Source organism: Mastigoproctus giganteus, chromosome 8, assembly GCF_048544385.1.
Source record: "Mastigoproctus giganteus isolate SK-2022 chromosome 8, ASM4854438v1, whole genome shotgun sequence".
NCBI lineage: Eukaryota > Metazoa > Arthropoda > Arachnida > Uropygi > Thelyphonidae > Mastigoproctus > Mastigoproctus giganteus.
Window position 1 is genome coordinate 102,129,834 of NC_143582.1, and position 16,645 is coordinate 102,146,478.

At 36.8% G+C, this 16,645-nt stretch overlaps 1 protein-coding gene across 5 annotated transcripts in view; it reads right to left on the reverse strand.

Moving 5' to 3' along the window:
* The window catches only part of Sply (Sphingosine-1-phosphate lyase), a 485,520-nt gene that overhangs the window by 369,967 nt on the left and 98,908 nt on the right, over window positions 1-16,645 (reverse strand). For all 5 annotated transcript variants that reach the window (XM_090378845.1, XM_090378847.1, XM_090378846.1 and 2 more), the window contains one exon: window positions 11,297-11,388. In XM_090378845.1, coding sequence (XP_090234971.1) covers window positions 11,297-11,388 — 92 coding nt within the window. The remainder of the gene's footprint in view (window positions 1-11,296; window positions 11,389-16,645) is intronic.

Sequence of the window (16,645 nt, forward strand, 5' to 3'; positions counted from 1 at the left end):
AGTTATTACAAAATCATTAAGCACACTGCTACAATTTGATAACCTTCTTCCATTTTCAAACTGTAATGATTCCTCACGTGTGAATGTAGATGCAAAATACTCATTCAGTTTGTTTGCTATGTATAATTACGCACACACACTCACATACAAAACTTAAAATACCGGACGTACCACTTTTCACACAAACAAAAAGGTGTAATAACCAATTTTAAATGAGCAAACAATTCGCAGAAGACATGTTGTAGAAAACGGAACAAGATGAACGTGTAATGACATGCATTTGTTTCACAGACTAGTGCACATTTCATGTTTCGGGAAAGGTGAATTTGGGGGACTGAAAATGCACACTGCACGCAGCAGTATCAGCGAGATAGCCCAATGGTGAATGTGTGGTGTGGCATCATGGTTGATCGTGTTATTGGACTCCTTTTCTTTCGAGAAGCGACTGTGAGAGCAGATAATTACCAGGACATGCTTGAGCTTTATGTGTATCCTCAATTGGATTAACTGCCAAATGGGATTATTTTTCAACAGGATGGAGCACCGCCACACTTTGAGCATGAGGAGGTCACTTGATGAAAAGTTTCCTGGCCATTGGTTTGGGCGTGATAGTCCCATTGCGTGGCCACCACGTTCACCAGATTTATCCACTTGTGATTTCTTCTTATGGGGATTCATCAAAGACAGTCTACAAGACCCCTGTTGCAGACATCGCAGACTTAAAGTGCAGGATTACAAATGCAATTATTGTGATTAAGCATGACATCCTTGAAAAAACACGGGATGAACTTTATTGCTGATTAGATATTGTTCGTGTGACAAGTGGTGCACATGTTGAATGTCAGTAAAAACTTCAACTGTTTTTCTCACATTAATACAGGTTTTGTGTTTCTATCATTAAAATAACATTCGTTACAAACATTTAAAATTGGTTACACCTTTTTGGGACACCCTGTATATATATATATATATATATATATATATATATATATATATATAAACAGCATATAGGAATATGCTATGGGGGCATGCAGTTCTTTCATAGTAGAACAAATCTTTACCTAAACTATTATGAAAGAAATATAAATAAAAGCCTAATACTATATCACTACATTGATGATCTTACTGTAATAAATGAAGCCCACTTTCAGAAAGAAAATCCTCAGAAGGTACAACTGGAAGGTACTAATAAAGATAGCACTACAGCTTCAACATACAGGGTGCAGAGAAACTCTACCGACAAACTTGAACAGGTGATATGTGGTACCAAAGGAACCGTTTTTTTGTCAAGTAAACATAGGTCGTAAATGAATTGTTACAGCAGCAGAAGCTATTAAAGGGTTGTAAAAATCAGAACAACACATTCAGTAATTTAATGTCGTTTAATGCATACAAATCATTTGCTGTTGCACACAAAATAGAAAAAAACAATTCATAAGAAGTGCTCAAACTGGTAATCGTGATGTTCAATGCATAGCTCACACCAACGAATCATTGAATATTGTAGGTGCTGGAAGTTCCTAGGATTGTCTTGTATCTCTGCATGTTCCTCCACTGTGTCAACTGGCACTTCATACACAAGAGTCTTCATCTTTTCTCAAAAGAAAAAAGTTCAAACAAGTCAGATCAGGCGACCTTGCTGGACAGGCTACAGGTCCACCTCGACCAATCCATCTGTCTGGAAAGGTTGTATGTAAGTGTGCACGTACATGTCTGTCAAAATGTGGTGGTGCGCCATCAGGTTGGAACCACATTTGTGCTCGGACAATCAGAGGAACATCCTCCAACAACTCTTAGAAGTGTTTGCTCTATAAAACGCAAATAGAGTCGTCAATCTAAACGTGCAGGCAACAGGTATGGTCCAACAAAAATGTTTCCCACAATGCCAGCCCATACATTGACACTAAACCTGTGTTGGTAGCCATGTTCAAACATTGCATGGGGATTATTCTCTGCCCACACATGACTGTTGCGGCTGTTGAACAATCCCTCTTTGGTGAAACATGCCTAATCAGAGTAAAGCACATTATTGGCAAAATCAGGCTGCAAGTTGGTTTCCTGTAAAAAACAGTGGGAGAACTCAACACAGTGGGCAAAGTCAGCATGTTCTAGTTCATGCACTTTCTGGCAATGGAAAGGAGTAGTCCGGCTTGGTGCACCACATCCCACACCAAACGATGCTGCACACCCTTCGCTAATACTCCTTTTACCAACATAAGAGCCGTTGCATTGGTGTGCAATGGCTCTTATGCTGGTAGAAGGAGTAGTAGCGAAGATCTGCAAAACCTGTTCCTCAAACCAGGGTGTCCTAGTAGTGCGTCGACTTCCAGTATCATGCATATTCACACCGAAAGAGCCACTATCCCGCAATCTTTGGCATATCGCGGAAAATATTGTGTGGTGAGGCAACCTTCTGGGAAGCATTCTTGATAAATCCTGCAAGCCTCTTTTCCATTCCCATTTGCTGCGCCGTACATTAAATGGATATTTAATGCTGCTGCCATTTCTGCAACAGTGAAACGCTCCATGTCTGTACCCATACTGATCATAACATGACATTAAACATTTATGCTATTAGTGGCAGATACGCACCACCACTCCGAGGACCTCTTAATGCATGCATACGTTTTATTATTATTATTAGCCATACAGTGCAAGGAAGCTTGAGTCTTATGCTGCACCAGCCAAAAAAAGAGAGAGAGAGAGAGAGAGAGAGAGAGAGAGAGAGAGAGAGAGAGAGAGAGAGAGAGAGAGAGAGAGAGAGAGAGAGAGAGAGAGAGATAGAAGGGAATCACTAAGAAAGAGAAGAATGATGCTCAGAATCCTAGGTGTGCCAAGCCCATACTCACCAGATGTGAGCCCCTGGGGTTAATGTTGATCGTAGTCGTACGTTCGAGCACTGTGTTACAGATTGTTTTTTTCTATTTTGTGTGCATTAACAAATGATTTGTATGCATTAAACAACATTAAATTACAGACTGTGTTGTTCTGATTTTTACAACCCTTTAATAGCTTCTACTGCTATAATGACTCATTTATGACCTATGTTTACTTGACAAAAAAATGTTTCGTTTGGTATCCTCTATCACCTGTTCAAGTTTGTCGGTAGAGTTTCTCTGCACCCTGTATATAGATATATATAAAATTGATAATAAGTGGTATACCAAAGTATATGACAAACATAAAGACTAACTTTGAAGCTATTAGCTTAAGGCATTGGCATTCCAATATTGAAAAAAGAATCCATAGTAACATTATTATTTCACAGAGTTTTAGATTAATAAAAATAAGTAATAACATCACTAATAGAATTAAAAGCCAAACTGATTAGGAATGAATTCCCAGAAAAGTTCATAGCAAAATATCTTAACAGGGCTATAATTATCGCAATTAATAAATGGCCCAAAAATATTAACCCTAAATTAGTACATAAAAAATAAAATATTACAGTCATATTTATTCTCTCTGTTCTCGCTAAGGTTATTCTGAGAGCTTGTATATAATAGGCAATTCCGTTGGAGCATATTACATATAGCTTACACTGTAGAAAGGTTGTACCTATATTTGTCCTAGAGGCAGTAATTAATATTTGAATTATTAAGCATTATTCACTCATATTAGGATACCAACTAATTTCTTTTAAAGTAAGTTAAAATATAACAGTCATTTTCAGTTGTTTTCTGTAATGGCTACAGTTCTGCTTTCCACAACTGTTATATACTATTGTCTGTTATTTCAGCTATTAATTTTACTACATTTTCATTTTATGCCAATTCAAGCAATTTTCTATCATTATCTTCCATGGAAATAATTGTTTATTTATTTAATTTTGGTCTTAAAGTAACCAATAATAAGAGGGCACTGCTATTTCCTTGTCTTATCTTACTGCATTTTCTTATATTTACACAATTTCTAATGTTTATTTTGGTTTTCAATTTTTAATTTCTAGTTCCACTATTTTCTGCCTTTTTCTAACATCATAGGTAGTTCAATTAATTATTTCACTTTTCCACATTTTTAGTTATTAAATTAATTAAATATTTAATTGGCAACACAATCAAAAGTGAGGGCGCTGCAGTCTTTCTTCATCATATATAAGGCAGCAAACTGAGTTATAGATCCTTTTACGATGTCCACAGTAAGAAGGTATTGTTCATTTTTCAATTTATTTAATATCTTTACAGAAAATTAATTTTGATTTTCTATTTGATCTGCTATTTCAGTAAATGCTGATTTATTCTTATAATTTCCTAAAAAAACTTCTATTATATTATTTTTATCTTATTCATAAAACTTCTATCATATCAGGTAATTTTCTATTCATTATTGGATTTATGAAACATCGGGTATTCTAAAATTTCTTCTAATTTACATCAAATATCACTACATATAGTAATACCAGGATCCTTACTAAAATGTCAGGCAGTTACTTACCCAGTAAATCCCAAGTATCTATATAATATGCTGTTTCAATGCTTTTGCTTTCAGCTTGCTAACTCTGAATTTTTATATTTCAAAATCTATTAGAGCAATTCGAGAGAGATTGAGGTGTATTGCTATCCTTATTCCTCCTCCTATTCGCCTTAATTTTGGCATAAGCCTTTCCTTTTTACTACATAAATAAATTGAACTAATTAGTGTGATTTATTTATGTAGTGAAAAGGAAAGGCTATATTAATTAATAGTTGGTACTCACTTTTATTATTCTTGATTCACTTCCATTGTTTTTATTATTAATTTTCACAGCTATCTGTCGGGCTAGCGGTTATTCTGCCAAATTTCTGTTAAACTTAACATATATTACATTAGAATATTAAAGTAATTAAACTACATTAAAATTATATTCTCAGTATATCTGAACCTAGACAAACTTGCAAATGGCAAACAGAAACAGATAGCTTCATCCAAATATTGATAGGATATATTGAGTGGAGCTAGCCCTAATTAACTTTCCATTCAATGTATCCAACAATCAATAATTTGCTACGTCATTATTTTAATTTTACTATAATCTATGTGTTTATTTATAGGGTACAACAATGAAGTCCAACTTCGGTTACCAAAATACTTGGCCCAATGGCCTCATGGGTATAATTTTCACCCCTCATCTTATATTTCAAATTCTTATTAAATTTATCTGGTTGTGTAGTTCAAAAAAATAAAAAATATATATTTATATATATGTGTACTTAACTTATTTATATATTATTACTTTTTACAATTAATTTTGGTACTATTTGGAAGCATCAGTGACGATAGTTATATATAAATCTAGCCGTGGTATGGATAGCCTAATATACCATAGATACATATAAATATAAAAACAACAAAATTAGATAAGAGACATTTAGAGAAAAGTGGAAAATAATGAAGAAAATTAACACTCTCCTGCACAATTACCCCCAGGTCCTTTTCATTCCCTACCACTGTCAGTGTAGTACGACAGAGTTGATACATCACTCTGGGATTACTGCTTCCCATATGCAGTACTTTACATTTATCAAAGTTAAACTTCATTTGCCATCTCTCTCAGTCCATCTGCTCAACTTTTCTAGATCCTGTTGTGGCAGCGTACTAGTGGCATGTGATGCAAGTGTATGAGCTTATGCAGTATCAGCCAAAAAAAAAAAAAAAAAAAAAAATCACACCATTCCCTCCAAATGCCTGTCCAGTTCTTCCTTAAATTTATTCAACCTATCAACTTCCACAACGACAGATGGAAGTTTGTTCCAGCAATTAACCACACGCTGGCTAAAGGCAAATTTCCGTACTGTCATTAGTGTCCTTAACAACCCTGCCAACCTTCGTATCGTCTGCAAGCTTGGACATTAATCTTGATATACCATCATCCATATCATTTATAAATACAGAAAACAACAATGAACCCAAAACTGAACCCTGAGGGATTCCATTAATAACATTAGTCCACGATGAGCAGCGTCCATTGATTACCACTCTCTCTGTCTTCTCCCACTCAACCATCCCTTTATCCATAGCAGCAATTTGCCTCCAATGCCACACTGCTCCAATTTGTGCAGCAGTCTTCCATGTTGAACAGTATCGAAAGCCTTTCTAAGATCCAAATATATGATACCAAAGTTATTCCCTGCATCCAGTTCCTTTGTGACCACATCGTAGTATCTAATCAAATTGGCCAGGGTGTGTTCGAGCTATAACTGAAGTCTTGTCTAGATGATCCTGCAGTGCTTCTTGAACCAGTACCTCCATTAATTTTCCTGGAACAGAAGTTCCAGGAAAATGAATAGAGGTCTATAATTACTTGTGTAGCTCTTTGATCCTCCTTTGTCACATTTGTACATCTCCAGTCCATGGAAGATCCAGTCCATCCAAAGAAGCTCTCATAATTATGGCTAAGTGTTTGCTTACTTCCTTTGCTGCCTCCTTTAATATAACTGGATAGATCCCATACACCCTGGGTGACTTTTTTATGTTTAACTTCAACAATTTCTCCTCCACTTTCCTCTCGGTTATTACAAAATCATCTAGCTCACTGCCAGAGTTTAACTCACCTCTGGCATTCCCCTCCCTGAATAACTTCTCATGGGTTAATGTAGATGCAAAATACTCATTTAGTTTCTTAGCCACCTGAGCAGGATCATCAACAGTTGAACCATCAATATCCAGTGGACCAATCTGATTCATCCCTTTCCTTCTAGAAATTACACAGGTAAAGAACTCTGTTGTTTTTCTTTGCATTCTTTGCCAAGGATTTCTCATAATCTGCCTTTGCCTGCCTAATCTCCTTTGTGACTTGGTTAAAGACCAGCTTAGATCTATCGTAGGCTTCCATGTCATCCATTAATTTATATGTATCCCATGCATTTTTCTTCCCATTCATATGTCTCATTAGTTCATGACATCCATTTAGGCCTAAACCTTGAACAATATTTCTTAGTTGGTATGTAAAGCCTAGCAGCTTTCAAGATAAGTTCTTTGAATGCTTCCCATTTTGAATTTGCTGTTGGTAACATCATCAGTTGGGTCCCACCGTATAGAATTTAAATACTGTCTCAGACCACCATAGTTGCCTTTACGAAAGCAAAAACCCTTCCCTTTACCCGATGGTAGTTACCTCTTTGAGTAATTCCCACTTCAGCACAATGTGATCATACCACCTAGTGGTTCCTTTATCTACAGATTCTTCATGCATTAAGTGATAATCACTACTGATAATCAGATCAAGAGTATTACTCCCTCTAGTTGCCTCCCAACATGCCAATGTAGAAAAGAATCATCCAATAAATCCACAAAAGCCTTGCTGGTGTGTGAATGATTAACCCACAAATTCCAGTCAATATCTTGGAAATTAAAATCTCCCATTATAAGACTGTGATTTACTGGCCCACTATTTCCCTGTACAGTTTCTTATTATACTCATCGGAGTCATTAGACCTATAGCACACTTCTTCTCTCAATTCTGATCTCCTAATGCTTATGTCACACCAAACTGACTTGACACTGCACTGCACTGCCCAGCGATGTCGAGTGGCTTCACGTCCTTGGATTTTATGTGTTTCTTAATTAATAGCATAACCCCTCCTCCCTTCCTATCTTGTCTATCCTTCCTGTATACATTGTACACCCCAAATTCCAGTTCTGCATTCTTTATATCTATGTGACACCACATCTCTGACATCCCAACAATATCTGCCTTTGATGTTCTGTACTAGGAGTTTAGTAAATAAATTTGATGAATACCTCAAATTCATCAAATTTATTTACCAAACTTCTAGCATTGGTGTACATACAAGTATACATGCACCTGTTTCTATTCTTAGCTACCCTAACACAACCCATGTGTTTACTTGTATTGCAATGACTCCCAGCAGTCTCTGAAATACTCATCTTGTTTTCCAGGCTGCTGCTCATTCCAATAGAAGCAGTGCAAGAATCACTTTCACCTCTGCCAGTGGCTACTGTTAATCTATTAGTCCTTGTATCCCCCCAAGCTAGTAGTTTTCTGACCCAACTAACACTGCCTCCATAGCATCAGCAAATATTCTTGCAATCTTTCCATTTAAGTGTATCCCATCCCTGTAGAAGCAGTCTCTACTGTTAACAAGTAGAGACCAAGTTGAAAAAAAATTCTACCCCTTGAGCCTTGCACAATCTTTCCAGGGCTGAATTGATCGAAAAGGCTCTCATCATATACTCCCTCCTATCGTGTCTGGGCAGAATTGCAGACTTTCAAATTCAACCCTAATTTACGGCTTTTTTTCAACAGTGACCTGTACTTGTTAAGTAATTCCACTGGTCTCCTACTCTTAATATCATTAGTGCCAATGTGTACAACAATATCACCTTTTGTGCCCTTAAAAGATGATATCCACTCTACGTCAGCAACCTTTGCTCCTGGCAGACATACCCTGGGCCTGTTCCACCTATCCTTTATACATAGGATGTTCCCCTGACAATAGAGTCACCAAGAAATACTAGTTCCTGTATGACCAGCGCATTCTGCCTTGGGGGTTGCCGCTGTGTTGCGTGATGATCAAGTGCAAGCTCTGGTGTTGATGCGGGCAGCTGAGAGCTTGATGGGCACCTCAATTTAGATCCTTCAAGGGCATCCATCCTGTCCTTCAAACTCTCATAGGTCCATAACAAAGCTGGGTTGTCGCCTGATTTCCTCACACTCCTTACATCGTGCACACACACAAAGACATCCCCCTTGGCAATATCATGTCCCGTTCCTGATTGCTCCACAAACATCAATCAAGCAGTGCATTTTATTCTGTGGAAAAGATTTTTTCTATGATTCTATTAGGATTAACGTTAGTTGGGTTGCTATTTGAGTTTCATTTGTATGGCTGCATTTATATGGTGCCAGATGTAATTGTCAGGTGTTTTGTTATTGAGGAAGGTATTTTTCAATTTTTTTTAAAGCTTCCATCATGTTTTCTAGGTTATTGCATATGTGTATAATTCTGTTGGTTTGGTTTCTGATCATGTTTCCATGTATATTCTTGGCTAAATTAGTTTCCCAGTTTGTTAGTTTAATAGCTGGGAAGCTAAACTGTCTCTTTTATCAGTGTCTGGTGTATACTAAGTCGTTTGCTATTGTGATTTGACTATCCAAGTAGGTGGCATGTAGGTTGCTTTCTGTGTTAGTTCTTTCTATAGTCAGTTCTTAGGGATATATTTTCTTAGCCATGTTATCGAAATCTATATAGTTGATGACAAGTACATCGTCAATGTACCTGTAGTATGTGATGTCTTCTTTAATCTTATTTTCATAAAAGTGCAAATAGAGGTTGGCTATGAACAAGAACTACTTGCACCCATAGCCTATTTGCACATAGATGCTATTACCCATCTGTATGTAGTTGTTTTTCACACTAAGGTTGATAAGGTCTAGCCAGTACTGGTACTGTTTTTTGCATTCTAATTTATCTTGATATTCTTTGTAATATTCATATAGTACTTTTATCAAATTGTTGTGTGATATACTGGTGAACAAGTTTTTGAAGTCATATGTGTACAATTTGTTAATATGGTTGTTTCTGATATATTCAATGTTGTTGAATATATCAGAAACAGCCTGTTGTTGCAGATGAATTTTGTGTTTGTGTACCTTTTCACTGTTGGGTCTTTGTGGAATTTTGGAATCCATTAAATGTATTGGTAATGGGTGTTATCTATTTTTAATTTAATTTTCTTGTGTAATGCTATTAGTTTTTTAGTAATTGTGTTAGGGGTGGAGTTGATGAACTTAAGTGTTACTGTGGTAAATCCTATTTTAGGGTGTCTACATAGAATTTCTTACAAATGATGCTGAAGTTGTTATTAGCTTTTGTCTGTATTGGTGATAACTTCTTTTGTAGTTTTTTGATTTTATGTTTAATACTTTTTAAATTGTATATCTTGTGATCATATCGGTGTGTCATGATGTCTCTGAATCTAGTTAAGATAAGCTTTGTGGTAATATTAATCCATCTTTGAAATGCTTCCACTGGGGTTGTATTTGTATGCTGTTTTGTAAGCGAATTGCAATAGATCCATATTAATGGAGTTATGCATGTTTCTTAAGCAAATTTTGGAGTTGGGTCTAAATTTTGTTCCTTTGCTCATCACTTCTTGAAGATATTGTCTTCAATAATTTTAAGATTGGCAGTAAATGATGTGACGTGAATCTATATAATTTTTGTATTTTTCTTCATAACAGAAACAGGGTTGATCTGCAGTGTCCATATTGGCTACTGTGTTTTTATAGTTATAGACAGTCATCCCTATGGGTCTCTCTCAAAATCTATTAGAGTATTCGAGAGAGATTGAGGTACAATTTCTATCCTTGAAGCCTATTCCTTTTGCCTTAATGTTGGTTTATACCTTTGCTTTTCACAAGTAACAGATACATTTGTATACTTTTCTTAAGTAACAAAAACATTTGTATACTTTTCTTAAGTAACAAAAACACTTGTATATAAGTTATAGAAACATTTGTATATATTTTTAATAAGGTTTTAATCAATTATTTTAGTTTTTGCTATCTGTAGGGTTAGCAGTTATTTTTGCCAGTCTGCCGTTAATTTCATATAACCTAATTTCCGACAACTTATTATAATTAATTTAACTTATATCAACTTAACTTAAACCTATGATTCATACTATATTTAGTATATCATAAAAATGGTTAAGCTGGCATATAACTAGCAGAAATGATAGTTTTGGTTGTTATTGATGGCATATATTGAGAAGTGCTAGCCCTATGAAGACGTGCCTTTCAATGTAAGCCTTATTCCATAATAACTTATAATAAAATTTTGTATTTGTATTTTGTAAATATGGAATTATAATTATTATTAACTTTGCTTTATATAGAGGCTGATAGGGTCCTTTGTATGCTGCAGATATTCACTGCCAATTCTGTTTTTGAATTTTAATTTGTCATGATTGGTACCATTTTATGCTATAACTATTGGATTAAATATTGATTTGTATATTCTCAGGCAAATGTAATGTTAAATCATTATTATTATTAGCTATATGGTGCAAGGAAACCCGAGGCTTAGGCTGAACCAACCAAAAAAAAAAAAAAAAGAAAAATTCCCGAGTTACCCTGAGAAAGAGAGAGAGAGAAAAGTAGAAGGGAATCACCAAGAAAAAGAATGGTGAGTTTCAGCTCAGGACCCTGGATGTGCCAAGCCCATACTCACCAGATGTGAGCCCCTGGGGTTAATGGCATTAATTTGTTCTTATATATATATATATATATATATATATATATATATATATATATATAATATCATAATATACATCTCTGCATACATAAACTTACATTTCAGGATTCCTTACACCTTTTACATCTTTGGCATAGTCTCTATACGCTTTGCAAGCCAGAAATATGCTTTCTGTTCCCCCTGTTGTAACCTGCAGCAAAATATTAAAAATGAAAAATAAATCAACGTTCTCCACACTACCATATACCGCATCACATTGCCCTACCATTAATATCTGGCCATATGCATATTTACAAATAACCTCTATTTTACAAGATAATTAATAACTTGTGCTGAAACCTTAAGCTTTTATGACAGTCTTTAGAACACTCATTACTAGTTTTTTTTTATAAATGCCCTCCAATGTTTTCTGTCATTCGGGCTCCAAACTGAAAACCAGCTTAGCTCTGTTTTTTTGGGGCAACCTATCCTGACATGGACTGACCAGTTCAACTTTTTGATGCTTATGTCCTCAAACCAGACAATCACAACACAAGCAGTGACATGGAACATTGTTCTGCTGATATATGGGCCTCACTCAACACACTATCACAATGTAGGTAATGCATTTTATCCAGTACATCTAGATTGCCCTCAGCATTCATGGTTTTGTCCAAAACAACCAATAGTGCTAGCCCAAACCTTGAAGAAAGCAGTTCAGATCATCAACTATGCCTCTGCCAAACTTTGTTTGCAGAGTGCCATGAGCATCAGACTGGCAGACCATGTACTGTGATTCAACACTCCAAAGTACAGCTTTCTATTGGCCTACAGTCCAAGAACAGTAAGCCTTTCACCATGCTGGATGGTATATGGCATTAGTTAGGTGATAAGAGGCTTGTGGATGGGTACACAACCATAGCAACCCATATCATTCGGCATCCTGTGCATTGCACTGCTGATGCTCACATGTGCCCCAACTGTATCGTCAACACAGAGGCCCATTGGTTCTCATAGCATACCTGTGTGTGCTATGAGAACCAATGGGCCTCTGCGTTGACTAAGTTCTGAGCAGATAATTATTTGCAGGGCTCTAACCATCACATTCTGTCAACTTCCTTGATATTTCCGGGTTGTTTTGTGACAGTTTCCAGCACCAGTCCACTTCCATTTGCAGCTCATAAGGATCTTCTTCAGTGCCACTGAAATGTCACATACAGACAAAACTACTCATGCGGCACCCTATTATCATTCCATGGTGGAAGTCTGTTAAGGAGACTAGGCACCTGCAAGGTGATCTGATTGAGGTGTATAAGGCCTTGAATAGATTGAGCAGGCATAATGCTAATGGGATTCTTCCTCTTGCTCAGATTACAAACCTGAGGGGGGCATAGATTCAAACTGAGGAAAGACAGTTGTGGAATAGATATGCAGAAGTCTGCCTTTAGCCAGTGGGTAGTTGATCGGTGGAACAAACTTCCATCTGTTGTTGTGGAAGTCGATACTTAAATAAATTCAAGGCAGAACAAGACAAACATTTGGAATGAATGGATCAGTGAAATGGGAAGGTTTTTTTTTTTTTTTTTTTTTTTGGCTGGTGCTGTATAAGCTTGCCTCTACTAATGGTAATGCTCTCGATCCCAACATCTTGCATTCATAATTGTAGTACTGTTTCCTCAAAGGCTTACAACCATATTTATAATTGTGCCTCACATCATGCTTAGGTAGGATGTGACCAACTATTAACAGAGAGGTGTCTGGATATTAATGGTAGGACAGTGTAATGAGCTTATATGAAACAATTTTTAATTAAACTTGAGAAGGATAAGTAAGCAAGATTTAATAGGCGCTTTTTGATGTGAAGTATTTTAATTAGTTTATTAGTGTGTAAAAGACAACATCAAACTCCAAACAATCCCAATAATTATAGAAAATTGGGGATTTCAATATCTATCTTTGGGCCTGGATTCTGTAAAATTAGGTACAAAGAGAAGTTAACAATACATGACATGAATCCAATTCTACGGTTTATAGAATTTTAAATTAAATTCTGAATTATCCTTAATCATCATAACTAATCAACTAACTTCTCTAAATATACAAGATAGTATGTACATTATGCACTATGTGTGCTAGATGGGAAAACTAATTTCACTTTGAAACACAACATAAGAAGAACAGAAGATTTTAATAAGAAACCAGCGTTTAAAACTTTAAACCTGCTTAAATGACTTTATGGAAATAAATAATGATTCATTCTAATGAGTTACAAGCTGAGAAGTTATATATAAATAAATCAAATCAAAGCATGTAGATACCAGGAGGAGTTCTATAACTTGACCATGAGACCAAACTGTATTGCAATGAGGAATTCTACTTAGAGAAATCTCTGGAGTACTTGAAATACTCTGGAACCTGATAACACTGCCTAGGGAGCTGACCAATAGGAACAAGGGTAGGTACTGGTTAAGGATAGTGTTACTGAAATAATCTCAGGTACATGTGGAGATACTCTTAAGTCCATGCAACTGAAATACTCTATAAGTGGTGAGCTGTAGTGGGCTCGCTAGAGCCCATTGTTGAAACAAACATTTATATATCATGCAATGGGAGTAAATGACCCTTTAGGTGGTATAGTAATTTCAGTTTGTGTTCCAGTGGAACATCTCCCCATATCCTTATGGAAGTATAAAGGTTCATCACAATTTACAGGTTTTACCACTTTTCTGGCCTCCTTGTATGATGTGTTTAGTTCTGCCTTTGCATCTCTTTTTCTTCTTTCCACTGCTGGCATGCTCATAAGTAAGCAGGGTGCTCTCCTTGGCAGTTAATACATATCGGCTTCAGTAATGAACATAGTAATTCCATCGGTCAGGCACCTTAACATAGTAATGAACATAGTAATTCCATCAGGCACCTTAACAGATTTGGAATATGGCTGTTCAGGGCAGTTTAGATATCCAACTTTGATTGAATTAGGAGACATTGGTGAATTAAAAGTAAGGATGAAGTTTCTAGTGGGGACTAGATTCCCATCACTATGCATAAACCTTCATTTTGCACTATGTGAATTTTCATTTCAAAACAAATCTCTTCAGATACTTTAAGGAGGTGGTATTCTAAGATGATGCTTCAGGATGAGTTTGTCTTGTGTGGTGTTACAATAATTGGCATTCCTCCAATAGCAGTGGCTCAGGAGCTGTTCTGAGTGTTTTTCACACTTGCTTTCAATAAGCATATCCTAAGAATGCAGCCATTTTTTATAGATTTAAGTGCACCCGCCAACTTTCAAAAACTCTTTCGAATAAAGGTGACGTGGATTATTCATTGGTGGAATGGACTCATGTATCTGGCTTCTGGACTTGATATAGTTTCAGTTCTGGGCCTCTTCACTGATGTCATGCTATCTCTTTCAGTATCATTATTTTCTAGTAGAGACCTTGTTGGGATCGGAAAAAAAGAGGTAAGAGTACTGAGATTCGTAGTTTTTTTTTTTTTAATTTTGGTTCAGTGCCTGGGTTCTCCACTCACCATGGGGCCCAAGGGAGTGGGATGCTGGGCTACACAGGCATCATACCTGCACATCTGCCAGCATGAATCTCACAATTAACCCTTGTAAGGAAATTACCAGCTGATGGTCTTGGGCGAGCCATTCCAGACCACCTGTCTTGTCAAAGCAATGTGATGAAGCTGGCCTCTCAACCACTTTCCAAATTTCTATTGGTTGGAGCATATGACAAGCACACTGTTAGTCATACTCTCCAACAAATGGTATGTCTGCCATATGCTGACAAACACACCCAATTCCCATGTTAGCATGGATCTCAGTACTGAGGGGTCCCTCTCACTACATACAGGTGCCCACATTGAGAAGTTTCAATCAACACCTTGAATTAAGGTGGATGGATGCCACTCAAAACAGAAGTCCAATCTATTTGAAACTTCAGTTTATTATTATTAGCCATATGGTGCAAGGAAGCCGAGGATTATGCTGCACCAGCCAAAAAAAAAAAAAAAAAAAATTTCTGAATTACCCTGAGAGAGAGTCAGAAGTAGAAGGGAATCACCAAAGAGAAGAATGATGATATCCAGCTCGGGACCTGGGGTGTGCCAAGCCCATACTCACCAGATGTGAGCCCCTGGGGCTTTACAGTTTGGCACAAAATTAACAATATAGTCAGTCCTCATATAACGCGTGTTTACACTACACGAATTCGATCATACACGATTTATAAATAGGGGAAAAATTTCGTATATAACACGAACCGAATTCGCTTATGCACGGTTCGCTTTTGTGTTTACAAGAAATGGCAGTCGAACGCGGAATCACCCCAACAGTACGCAACACCATTGGAATGAAGAGTATTTATGTTATTTATATCAATGAAGGTTGTTGTTATTTGGTTTTTAGGAGCATTAGCAACTAAGGCCATATTGCTCCGGGGATATGCAGTTGTCATTCCCTGACCTTTCCGCATCCTCTGTATTTGGTGGTCACGGGTTCGAAGCCCGGTCTAATCAAGAAGCGTGTGCTACGCACTGCCGCTCCTGCCCACGGAGGTGCCATATCAGTGAAGGGGAAGCACATTTCACCATAATAACGTAAAAACCCACACAATTCCAGCTATTGGTATTATCGCGAATGCAATTAGATCGAGTTTACTACCCATTTATAACAGATTCCACTAGCAGAAATGCAACTGGATATTGTTTTTATTGTTTTATGGTAGTAACCCCCCAGAAATGTGCTTTAGTAAAATGTGAGCTAGTAAGGTGTTAATGGTGTGTGTGTGTGTGTGTCTCTGCCTTTATGGTGTTGTTTATTCAGTTGCTACACATGCGCAGCTTTGTTTATGTGTATCAAGCATGCCTCCTCATTTTGTATCTGTGCTTTTTCCCTAAAAATGAGTAAAATACTTAAAAGGTGTGAAAAGGAAGTGCCCTGGTGAAGACACTACAGATTCATAAAGAAAAAGAAAAGCAATATCGATAGACAAAAGCAGACCGGGTCAAAATTCTTACCCGGGAAAATTTGTAGCGGCCTCATACTAGCGTTTATGGCCAAAAGCCAAAATCACACCGGCCTCCATCGTCTTCTGGCCTCCGGCCCACCAGAGTTTCCTCGGTAAGGGTTATGGCCAGTCCGCCTTTGCCGATTGAGAAAAAATATGAAATTGTGAAAAACACTTTGAGAGAAATTAAAGAACATTTGATATTGCATGTGCTACAGCCTAAATGAGGCAAAAACGCCAAGAATTAGAAAGAATGCAGAGAAAATAAAAACAACTTTCATAGCAGGAACAACTCAAAGTGTAACAAAATCCATTAGATCAAGACAAAGAATTGGAAGAGATGGAATGGCTGTCATCTGTTTGGATAGAAGATCAAACAAAGGCCTCTCTCTCTCTCTCTCTCTCTCTCTCTCTCTCTCTCTCTCTCAGGAATTTTTTTTTGGTTAGCAGAGTATA